Raw genomic sequence first — 11,524 nt, 5'->3', positions numbered from 1 at the left:
CGGGCAATCCTCTGCTTGTCAGAATTTTGCAGAAGCGCATCTCCAAGATAAGAACATAGAACAATTTTACTCTCTTGGTTTTTCTGAGAAAAGAAATTCAAGATTGCTTTTCTAACTTATGTTCATTGATTGATCAGTCTGTACATGTTTCGTTTCGACCACATTCATAACCAAATCTAGAATTAGTCAATTTTTGGTAAATTTTGAATCAAAAGAAAGTTTGGGGTTTGTAATGTAATTTGACGAAGTTTATATATTTACAAAACTTTCATATTGGTCCTTGTGGTTCTCTGCATTTGCTAGCTTACTGTCTCTTCCTTTACTCGCCACTTCTCTTCGTTTTCGCCTTCTTGTTCTTCTCTCCCTTGACAATTCTTCCAGGACGTAAAAAAATCCTCGTTCACGGCTTGATTGTTGAATCCGGAACCAGATTTTCATCTCTAATTTTCCAAACAGAGTTCGCAGGATTAATTTAGTCGGCATATTCTAAACTGCTGTTCAGGTAGACGAATTTAACTCCAGTTGATTCAAAGTGATAAATCCCGATGGTGTGCTGTTTTTATTATAGCTGATTGCTTCATATTACTGAACATTATGTTTTTTATTTTTTTGAATTGTGCAGTAGCTGATCACACAAATGGAAAAGCTGAAGGAGGCTTTGCATTTTACCTGCTCATCTAATTTCTGGAGGATGGCTTTGTTTTGGAACATTGCCCTCCTTTTTTCTTACTTTGAATTGCTTAAAAGAAGGATCTATGGCTCAAAATCAAGTTACTCTTCGTCCTCCAATCATTCATGGAATACTTCACAGAGACCTATCTGTATTGTCACTGGTGTAAGTCATTCTCTCTTCTCCTAGGATTCATTGTCGCATACTGTGTGATGTAATGTAATTACAACATTAAACTTATTAGTCTTACTTTTTTGAATTCATTGCAGGCTACTTCGGGGATAGGTAAGGCCACTGCCTTCGCTCTTTCAAGGAAGGGGTTCTACGTCATTCTTGGTAAACAAAAAAAAAAGTGTTGCTTTTCCTTAGAAAATAAGTTCATTTACATCTCTAATGGAATTAGACTTTGTTGATACGAGACAATGCTTCAGCATAGGATAACTTGTTGGAACATGTCTTATTCATTGGCTGAATCTTTCTTGATTCTGCAGTTGGACGGTCCTCCCACATACTATCAAAGGTTTATCATGGTCACTTTGATTTCCTTCTATCAATAGAAGAACTTCCTCTTTCACATTTTTCTTGATGCAAGAATCTTTGTGATTGCCACATTCTGTTGACAGACGATGAGTGAAATTAAGAGGCAGAATGAGGATGCCCTACTCAAAGCTTTTGAAGTTGACATGTCTTCTTTTCTATCAGTATTAAAGTTCAGAAACTCTCTAGAGCAATGGCTTTTAGAATCAGAATTACAATCTTCAATCCAACTTTTGGTGAACAACGCTGGAATACTGGCAACATCGAGTCGGCCAACCGTTGAAGGCTTTGACAGGTAAGGTATTAACTATGGTTTCATAAATTTGAACTCCAAAATTTACACTTTCTGTCTCCATCTTTGTCAGGATGATCGCTACAAATTATATCGGTGCATTCTGTTTGACAAAACTTCTTTTACCGCTTCTGAGAAACAGCCCTGTGCCTTCACGAGTCGTGAATGTTACATCGTTCACTCATCGTTCTGGTGAATATTTCCTCGCAAGCGATCAAATTTTTTTTCTTTTAAACTTACACAATCAGAGTAAGATGCCTGATGTCTTTTCTTGGTATATATTTGTCTGTAGCTTTTTCTGGGAGGTTTGACAAGGATTCTGTTACGGGAGTATTGTACTCTTCGGTATCAAAGCAATATCCTTGTGCTAGGATTTATGAGTATTCTAAATGTAAGCCAATCATCTTACAGTGACAAACATATTCTTTTTCCTATATCATGATCATGATCATGATGATGATGTTGATACAGCCTCTTCTTTTTTTGTGAAATAGTATGCCTGCTATTTTTCTCATACGAGCTGCATAGGCAGCTTCGCCTCACGGATGATTCTCATCACGTCTCTGCTGTGTACGCGCTCCTTTTATTCGTCTTTTTGTTTCAGTATGTGGGATAATTAATGTGTTTTCACAGTGGTTTTTGGATATTCTTTTTGTTTTTGTTTTCTTCTTTTGCTGTAGGGCGGTAGATCCAGGAGCAGTAAAAACAAACATAATGCATGAGCTTCCTTCATATATACAAGTTATGGCGTTTTTCTGTCTCAAGATTCTTAGGCTCATGCAGTCCCCAGAGGATGCAGCTGTATCCATCGTTGATGCTGCTTTGGCTCCACCTGTAAGAAATTCGGTCATCTTATTCTACATCACTCTCATGTGGTCGGGAGCTCTATTTGATCTGTTGAGTGAAAATTTTGCAGGAAATGTCAGGCAAATATTTCTTTGGAGGAAACGGGAGGACCATTGAATCTTCAGCGATTTCCCGTGATCCGAAACTTGCTAAGGAACTCTGGGACACATCATGTCTCATATTCAACGAATTGCAGCAAACTCACGCTTGAATATCAACTTTTTTATATACATTTGCAATTCGTTGGTGATGACATAATCATAGGACCCAAACTGTAGGACCTTTCTGATTTGTTTTCTAGAATCTTCTAGAAGTGTCACAGGGAATCTTGGAATGTGGCCTCACTTCTTCTTGTCAATTTTGAAGTTCTTAGTTCAGAGAATCATAGATATTGGGCACAAAAGAAATCGAAAAGAATCTTCCTTAGATTGCGTCTAATAAATGTCAAAAAAAAAAAGATTGCGTCTAATAAGTACGTGTTCCAAGAACGTTGGGAGAGTATGACGAGCCTCTCAGTTGAATCATTCCCTGGTTTCTCTCAATTGAATCATTGTCTCGCTTAATTAAGGTGACGAAAGTTTCCTTTTGAGGCTGGCACGATTAGTTATGATTATACTTCTGCCTTCTTCTTTTTTGTCAACATCATTTCTTTGTAGTCCTGTCTTTATTCATCACATTTGCTCCATCATGCTTTGATCGATGATGATTGTATGTGTATACAGAGGATTTCCATCTTTTCCTTAAAATAATTAATTTTCATTATATTTATTTCGACACAGCTTGTAATATGTGTAATAATCTATGGTTCTTTCATATATTTCGGCCTGATGAACAAGCACTTGATGGTTTTTCATCAGTTATCAATGATTTTATGACTTGCATTGCTTAATTGTAATGTGAAATTCCTTTTTTTTTTTCATTTTGAACAATACTTTTGAATTTGATAACGTTTTGAGTCAATCCGGTTCTAATACTATGTCAAAAATACATATAACTTTAAGGCTATACACAACTAATTTGACTTGTGATTTTAATGATGCGTTAGTTTGCTATTAATGTGAACAGAATTCTATTTTTGAATCCAAATTAACTTGACTCCGAAGCTATGTATGACCGACCCCAATAGAGACAGGGGCTCGATTGTCATTTTCCTACATGATATTATGTTAAACCCTAACTTTTTTTTTTATCACCACTATATATATAAATAGGTCTCCCCACCAAGGTTATTCCCTACCTTGCTCTTTCTTCACCATAGCCGCTACACTTTATTCTTTTTGCGATATCTCTGAAGTAAGCGTTTCTTACGCATCAACGATCTGCGTTCTTTTACTTTTCTATCGATCTCTGCTGAAATACTTTCGATCTGTTCTCGTTTACTTGTCATTCAACTGTTTCAGAATTGATTCTTCTTTCCATGTGCGTTGATAAATTGTTTTGCTTATATGATCTATGGTCTAGATTTTTTTTTTTTCGGAAATCAACGTTTTAAATTTCAATCTAGCTGATTTTCAATTATTTCATCTAACACCGGATCGATCTTATTTTGAGATTATTGTATTATGTGATTGATTAGTGGTTGGATCGATGGGAATGAAGCTACTTAATTTTCGTTTTAGGATGTATTTGATTTCAGTGATCGATTTGTCATTTGAATGGGAAATTCGAGGGCATATATAATCCAGTTTTACCTTCGTCTTGTGTTAAAGTCAAGGAAACTCTCGGATTGATTGCTATTGACCTCTTGAAATTCCTGGTTTTCATGAATTATAGCATGCTTAGCTCAGTGGATAGAGCACCACAAACTTTTTGTGGTAGAAATCGGTTCGACTCCGATAGCTGCTTTTTACTATCAACGCTCTTAGAAATAAGAATTTTATCATTGTATGTCTTTTGTTTTGATGAAGTTCATATTGATATGTGTCTACTGTTCTGATCGTTTTTATATGATTTGTGTTCAGATTTACTTGACAAGCAGCCATGGGTAAAGAGAAGTTTCACATCAACATCGTGGTCATTGGCCATGTCGACTCCGGAAAGTCAACCACCACTGGTCACTTGATCTACAAGCTCGGTGGTATTGACAAGCGTGTGATTGAGAGGTTCGAGAAGGAAGCTGCTGAGATGAACAAGAGGTCATTCAAGTACGCGTGGGTGCTGGACAAACTTAAGGCCGAGCGTGAGCGTGGTATCACCATTGACATTGCTCTCTGGAAATTCGAGACCACCAAGTACTACTGCACAGTCATTGACGCACCTGGACATCGTGATTTCATCAAGAACATGATTACTGGTACCTCCCAGGCTGATTGTGCCGTCTTGATCATTGACTCCACCACTGGTGGTTTCGAGGCTGGTATCTCCAAGGATGGTCAGACCCGTGAGCACGCTCTTCTTGCTTTCACACTCGGTGTCAAGCAGATGATTTGCTGCTGTAACAAGGTGAACTAATAACTCTTCATTTTGGTTTGCTTATTGTGATTATCATATTACTCTTTTTTTGGTTTGATGCTAACAAATGTTTTGTATATTTTCCTTATTACAGATGGATGCCACTACCCCCAAATACTCCAAGGGCAGGTACGAGGAAATTGTCAAGGAGGTGTCCTCCTACCTGAAGAAGGTTGGGTACAACCCTGACAAAATCCCATTCGTCCCCATCTCTGGGTTCGAGGGAGACAACATGATTGAGAGGTCCACCAACCTTGACTGGTACAAGGGACCAACCCTTCTTGAGGCTCTTGACCAGATCAACGAGCCCAAGAGGCCTTCAGACAAGCCCCTCCGTCTCCCACTCCAGGATGTGTACAAGATTGGTGGTATTGGAACGGTGCCTGTTGGTCGTGTTGAGACCGGTATGCTCAAGCCCGGTATGGTTGTGACCTTTGCTCCCTCTGGTCTGACCACTGAGGTCAAGTCTGTTGAGATGCACCACGAGTCCCTTTTGGAGGCTCTGCCAGGTGACAACGTTGGGTTCAATGTGAAGAATGTTGCTGTGAAGGATTTGAAGCGTGGTTACGTTGCCTCCAACTCAAAGGACGACCCTGCCAAGGGAGCAGCCAACTTCACCTCCCAGGTCATCATCATGAACCACCCTGGTCAGATTGGTAACGGTTACGCCCCGGTGCTCGACTGTCACACCTCTCACATTGCTGTCAAGTTCTCTGAGATCTTGACCAAGATTGACAGGCGTTCTGGTAAGGAGCTCGAGAAGGAGCCCAAGTTCTTGAAGAATGGTGACGCCGGTATGGTGAAGATGACTCCGACCAAGCCCATGGTGGTGGAGACCTTCTCTGAGTACCCACCTCTTGGACGTTTTGCTGTGAGAGACATGAGGCAGACTGTTGCAGTCGGTGTCATCAAGAGCGTTGACAAGAAGGACCCAACCGGTGCCAAGGTGACCAAGGCTGCCGTCAAGAAGGGTGCCAAGTGAACTACCATCTGCAAAACTCTATCATCCGCCTTTGAAACAAAAGACAATGTTAGCTTTTTTGCTTTAGTTTGGTATTTGGTCGCTTGTTTGTGTTACAGCTTCGTTTCTTCTCCGTCAAAGCGCTCTTCTCGTAATTGGGTTCTTGACCGGAGGTGGCGTTGCTACGTCGCACTCTAGCTTCTTCTTTTTTTCGTTTCGTTTGTTTTCCCGTCATGAACTATTTTGGAGATTTTGTTTAATGAATATCGTGACATTCCTGCGGATATTTTCTTGCATCAGTGGTAAAATGTCTTCCAATTCTTGGGTCAATTTCTCTCTGTCATCATTATCAGTTGGATTTAATTTTACGCTACAGAACTATTATTTACATGGTTTCCCCCTTATCGATTTTGATTCTCTCTTTTCCAGGATAAAATCTTTGTCGGGATAATGAATATTACTGAAATTGACAACATGAAGTTCGAATATAAGAAATGAGATACGAGGATACGAGAGAATTTTGCATGATCGTTTGGTTTCTGGCAGTGAAAATGTCATTTTCTTCACCGAACAAGCGACGGACGTCGGACCATAGAGACTTCGCATCAGTGATGATTATCGCTGACTTTTGGATGAGGAAGACGACGCCAATACTTCTGGCGGAAACAGAGGTTTTTGAGTTTTGCTTTTTATTGTTAAACACTCGGTCCTGATTAAAATCCAAAGCGTTGCTTCTTTTCATCATATTGAAAACTTGCCAATGACTGATCAATTTTGCAGAGAAGCTGAACACATGATAAACCAAATCATTCATTAGAAAGGTTATGTAATGTTGACAAAAAAAGGAAAAGAAAGGTTTTGTAATGTATATGATGAATGAATGCTAACTTTTGAAGCTGTTTTCGAGTCTTCTAGTGTAAGATATTCACAATGCTATCTCGATACATGTCCATTTTGATTAGTATATCTGCAATAAGATGGCCTGCGTGAAGGATGACAGTGTTATAAGTTGATATCTATTATGCAAAACTTCGGAATAGGAATGTTTTTAATTTATGTTAATTGAAGGTTACTTTTTTGTTCCGGGAAATAGTGAAATTGCATTATCTCATGCTGCTGATGCAACTTTTCAGAGAGAAATACGTGACAACCTTCCCTAAATCTTCTACAATAGAGTGTTTGGAAGCTGAGAAAGCTCTGAAAATAAATACGTGCTTATGGAAAGCGTTAGCAGGTGCGTAAGCGGTTCCTAATGTTTGAATATGCTAGTTTCCGGTAAATGGATTCGATAACCAACCGGTTTATGCAAACTTTCACCATCTTGTGAACTCGCCTCATTTTAAACCTTTGATGGAGCAGATTTCCTTTTCTTGTTCTGGAATTCACGGCATCGACGGAAAAATAGGAATAGTTTGATCTTGATTCTGAAACTTGGTTTAGAGCGATGAATGTTTTTTTAGCCTTGGTCTACTTTCTTTTTTACTTTTTTGGTCAACGCCTTCGTCTACCTATAGTAACCATGAAACAGGACAAAGTGGCTTTGATCTGATGAAGTTAAAACAAAAGTTGCATGTTTCATTTGATTTGGAAATCTAATAATAAAATAACGATATGTAAGATTATGAATTTCTAGACTGTTATGTTTTTAATATGTGCCTTATATAGAGTAATGAAGAGTGCTCTACATAATATTCAGTATATTCCTTATATATTTGATATTATCGAGAATGAGTAAATAAACTATATTCTTAGATCATCTTCAATGGTAGTTTTTTAAAGGTGTTTTCATAATTAAAAAAATTAAAAAATAAAAAAAGATGAAAGAGCATGAGAACATGATGTTTATAGTCTCTAATTTGAAACTCCCTAAAAAAAATTTGAGAGACTTTTATAAAATGTGTTATTATTTTATTAGTGAAATTTGTGTTTTATAATTTAAAATTTAACTAATTAATTAAATTATATAAAAATAATGATATTATATTAGATGGGATACCTTTAAGAGTTTTTCACCATTACCGGTGATCATATATTCTTACCTAGGGCTGGAATTATTATCCGATATCCGCTATCCGATCCGGTATCCGATCCTATCTGATCCGTAAAAACTGGATATTCGTGTAGTTCGGATCCGGATCCGGATAGTGAAATTAAGTATTCGGTTATTTCGGATACGGATCCGGATAATAAAAAATTTTAAACTCGGATATCCGTTATCCGTTATCCGTTTATTAAGATTTTGAAAATTTTGAAATCTTTGGATATGCATTTAATTTTTTTTTTTAATTATGTTTGAAAATTGTTTTTGGTTTAACTCTTTTACACATGATTGAAATTTATATTGCATGATAATTTTCTATTTCAGATTGTGAGAGAAGACCATGAAAATAGATAACACAAAGATATGAAGATAAATTAACTTCTCTATTACTATTTTCTCTTTTGCTATGTAAATTTTTAAACTTTGTGTTATTTGAATGCTACTTGAATGCTTTTAAATTTTTGGTATTTGTAATTTTTACTATAATGATACATTTTAATTATATATATTATCTCATTATAATTTTAAAAATTGAAGTTTTTTTTTTAAATCAACGAAACCGGATATCCGGTCGGATATCCGTAAATCTTCGGTTCAAACCGGATATTCGGTCTCCGGATATCCGGAGTTTTCGGATTCGGATTCGGATAATAAAATTGATTATCCGTCAAATCCGGAGCCGGATCCGGATACTTTAAAAAGTCCGGATATCCGACTCCGTTCCAGCAATATCCATCTAAAGCTAATTAGAAATAATATAGATATATGGAATACTCTAAGATGTTAAGAAGAGTTTTTTTCTTTTTCTTTTGTAACTTCTTAATTGTTAAGTACAGAGAAATTACCGGAGGGAAAATTAACTAATTAGATTTTTGGAAGCACGACCGAACACGAAATAAAAATAATATCGCGAGATCCAGGGGCATGATTGTCATTGTGCTTAGGATATTATTAAACCCTAGTTTTCTTTCGCGTCAGCACTATAAATAAATCCAATCCCACACTGTTTTCCTCCCTAGCCTTTCTTTCTTCTCTTTTGCCGCAATCCTTCTCTCCCTATTCAGTATCGGTTAGCTGAGGTAAGCGTTTCATACGCATCTATAATCTGATTTCACTTACTCTTCTGTAGATCTTCGTTGAAATTTTAATTATTTCATCTATTACCGGATCGATCTTATTTTGAGATTATTGTATTGTGTGATGGATTAGTGGTTGGATCGATGGGAATGAAACTACTTAATTTAGTTTTAGGATGTATTTGATTTCAGAAATCGATTTGTCATTTGATTGGGAAATTTGAGGGCATATATAATCCAGTTTTACCTTCGTCTTGTGTTAAAGTCAAGGAAACTCTCGGATTGATTGCTATTGACCTCTTGAAATTCCTGGTTTTCATGAATTATAGCATGCTTAGCTCAGTGGATAGAGCACCACAAACTTTTTGTGGTAGAAATCGGTTCGACTCCGATAGCTGCTTTTTACTATCAACGCTCTTAGAAATAAGAATTTTATCATTGTATGTCTTTTGTTTTGATGAAGTTCATATTGATATGTGTCTACTGTTCTGATCGTTTTTATATGATTTGTGTTCAGATTTACTTGACAAGCAGCCATGGGTAAAGAGAAGTTTCACATCAACATCGTGGTCATTGGCCATGTCGACTCCGGAAAGTCAACCACCACTGGTCACTTGATCTACAAGCTCGGTGGTATTGACAAGCGTGTGATTGAGAGGTTCGAGAAGGAAGCTGCTGAGATGAACAAGAGGTCATTCAAGTACGCGTGGGTGCTGGACAAACTTAAGGCCGAGCGTGAGCGTGGTATCACCATTGACATTGCTCTCTGGAAATTCGAGACCACCAAGTACTACTGCACAGTCATTGACGCACCTGGACATCGTGATTTCATCAAGAACATGATTACTGGTACCTCCCAGGCTGATTGTGCCGTCTTGATCATTGACTCCACCACTGGTGGTTTCGAGGCTGGTATCTCCAAGGATGGTCAGACCCGTGAGCACGCTCTTCTTGCTTTCACACTCGGTGTCAAGCAGATGATTTGCTGCTGTAACAAGGTGAACTAATAACTCTTCATTTTGGTTTGCTTATTGTGATTATCATATTACTCTTTTTTTGGTTTGATGCTAACAAATGTTTTGTATATTTTCCTTATTACAGATGGATGCCACTACCCCCAAATACTCCAAGGGCAGGTACGAGGAAATTGTCAAGGAGGTGTCCTCCTACCTGAAGAAGGTTGGGTACAACCCTGACAAAATCCCATTCGTCCCCATCTCTGGGTTCGAGGGAGACAACATGATTGAGAGGTCCACCAACCTTGACTGGTACAAGGGACCAACCCTTCTTGAGGCTCTTGACCAGATCAACGAGCCCAAGAGGCCTTCAGACAAGCCCCTCCGTCTCCCACTCCAGGATGTGTACAAGATTGGTGGTATTGGAACGGTGCCTGTTGGTCGTGTTGAGACCGGTATGCTCAAGCCCGGTATGGTTGTGACCTTTGCTCCCTCTGGTCTGACCACTGAGGTCAAGTCTGTTGAGATGCACCACGAGTCCCTTTTGGAGGCTCTGCCAGGTGACAACGTTGGGTTCAATGTGAAGAATGTTGCTGTGAAGGATTTGAAGCGTGGTTACGTTGCCTCCAACTCAAAGGACGACCCTGCCAAGGGAGCAGCCAACTTCACCTCCCAGGTCATCATCATGAACCACCCTGGTCAGATTGGTAACGGTTACGCCCCGGTGCTCGACTGTCACACCTCTCACATTGCTGTCAAGTTCTCTGAGATCTTGACCAAGATTGACAGGCGTTCTGGTAAGGAGCTCGAGAAGGAGCCCAAGTTCTTGAAGAATGGTGACGCCGGTATGGTGAAGATGACTCCGACCAAGCCCATGGTGGTGGAGACCTTCTCTGAGTACCCACCTCTTGGACGTTTTGCTGTGAGGGACATGAGGCAGACTGTTGCAGTCGGTGTCATCAAGAGCGTTGACAAGAAGGACCCAACCGGTGCCAAGGTGACCAAGGCTGCCGTCAAGAAGGGTGCCAAGTGAACTGCTTCAATCGACCAAACTCTATCCGCAGATGAATCAAAGAACCATGTTACTTTTTTCACCTTAGTTTGTTATTTTGTTGCTTGTTTGTGTTACAGTTTCGTTTCTTCGCCGTCCAAGCGTCGTTCTCGGAATTGGGTTCTTGACCGGAGGTGGCGAGTTCTACTTTGCACCTTAGCTTGTCTTTTTCGTCTCATTTTATATCTGTTCTGAACTATTTTAAGAATTTTCATTAATGGATATCGTAACATTTGCTACTTATGTTAATTATTTGTCTAATTCTTTCGAATTTCAATTTATTCTCTCAATTCTCTTGTTTGTCAATCTCATTGCTCAATCAATTTACCTCCGTGACAGACCATGGAGTTCGCAAGTTCAAATCGGTTCTACTCCGAGGTGCTTTCTGCATAATCACAAAGTATTCCTTTGTTAAATTTCGAAATTTATCTGTGGACAATGTCTTACCACATTAATTAAAATAAAGTAAAACTTCAGTTTTACTAACCAATTGAATAAAATAGTTTGTAATCGGAGTCTAACGAGCAGTCAATCTTCAATAACCAATGTCGAAATATTTATGGTTGTATCTGAAAACTCTTGAGAAAATTGTTTGATATCGTTTTACATTTCTTTTGATGTTTTAACTGAAAATAAATTCAAG

General features: G+C 38.5%; 3 protein-coding genes across 3 annotated transcripts; all 3 read left to right on the top strand.

Moving 5' to 3' along the window:
* The first annotated feature begins 377 nt into the window (after positions 1 to 377).
* LOC18994081 (short-chain dehydrogenase TIC 32, chloroplastic) lies at positions 378 to 3,104 on the top strand. Its single transcript, XM_006417689.2, has 10 exons — positions 378 to 502; positions 623 to 835; positions 940 to 1,006; positions 1,162 to 1,190; positions 1,294 to 1,502; positions 1,573 to 1,691; positions 1,792 to 1,890; positions 1,994 to 2,069; positions 2,180 to 2,333; positions 2,416 to 3,104. The coding sequence occupies exons 2-10, from the start codon at positions 638 to 640 to the stop codon at positions 2,554 to 2,556; spliced, it is 1,092 nt and encodes a 363-aa protein (XP_006417752.1). The 5' UTR covers positions 378 to 502; positions 623 to 637; the 3' UTR covers positions 2,557 to 3,104.
* Positions 3,105 to 3,561: 457 nt separating this feature from the next.
* LOC18994080 (elongation factor 1-alpha 1) lies at positions 3,562 to 6,053 on the top strand. Its single transcript, XM_006417688.2, has 3 exons — positions 3,562 to 3,638; positions 4,307 to 4,787; positions 4,891 to 6,053. The coding sequence occupies exons 2-3, from the start codon at positions 4,326 to 4,328 to the stop codon at positions 5,776 to 5,778; spliced, it is 1,350 nt and encodes a 449-aa protein (XP_006417751.1). The 5' UTR covers positions 3,562 to 3,638; positions 4,307 to 4,325; the 3' UTR covers positions 5,779 to 6,053.
* Positions 6,054 to 8,796: 2,743 nt separating this feature from the next.
* LOC18994079 (elongation factor 1-alpha 1) lies at positions 8,797 to 11,130 on the top strand. The gene is made up of 3 exons (XM_006417686.2): positions 8,797 to 8,877; positions 9,392 to 9,872; positions 9,976 to 11,130. Exons 2-3 carry the CDS (start codon positions 9,411 to 9,413, stop codon positions 10,861 to 10,863), a joined length of 1,350 nt encoding a protein of 449 aa, XP_006417749.1. The 5' UTR covers positions 8,797 to 8,877; positions 9,392 to 9,410; the 3' UTR covers positions 10,864 to 11,130.
* The last annotated feature ends 394 nt before the right edge of the window (positions 11,131 to 11,524 follow it).

The sequence above is a fragment of the Eutrema salsugineum genome, unplaced genomic scaffold (genome assembly GCF_000478725.1).
Source record: "Eutrema salsugineum unplaced genomic scaffold, Eutsalg1_0 scaffold_5, whole genome shotgun sequence".
Lineage (NCBI taxonomy): Eukaryota > Viridiplantae > Streptophyta > Magnoliopsida > Brassicales > Brassicaceae > Eutrema > Eutrema salsugineum.
The sequence above is the reverse complement of the archived record's forward strand: the minus strand, read 5'-3'. Positions and strand labels throughout refer to the sequence as shown.

What these genes read in the sequence shown, in the direction of transcription:
- LOC18994081 (XM_006417689.2), top strand. Translation starts at nt 638, where the DNA reads ATGGAAAAGCTGAAGGAGGCTTTGCATTTTACCTGCTCATCTAATTTC. An exon ending in CTATCTGTATTGTCACTGGT is followed by an intron (nt 836 to 939) that starts GTAAGTCATTCT and finishes AATTCATTGCAG; the next exon opens with GCTACTTCGGGGATAGGTAA. An exon ending in CCTCCCACATACTATCAAAG is followed by an intron (nt 1,191 to 1,293) that starts GTTTATCATGGT and finishes TTCTGTTGACAG; the next exon opens with ACGATGAGTGAAATTAAGAG.
- LOC18994080 (XM_006417688.2), top strand. Translation starts at nt 4,326, where the DNA reads ATGGGTAAAGAGAAGTTTCACATCAACATCGTGGTCATTGGCCATGTC. An exon ending in TGATTTGCTGCTGTAACAAG is followed by an intron (nt 4,788 to 4,890) that starts GTGAACTAATAA and finishes TCCTTATTACAG; the next exon opens with ATGGATGCCACTACCCCCAA.
- LOC18994079 (XM_006417686.2), top strand. Translation starts at nt 9,411, where the DNA reads ATGGGTAAAGAGAAGTTTCACATCAACATCGTGGTCATTGGCCATGTC. An exon ending in TGATTTGCTGCTGTAACAAG is followed by an intron (nt 9,873 to 9,975) that starts GTGAACTAATAA and finishes TCCTTATTACAG; the next exon opens with ATGGATGCCACTACCCCCAA.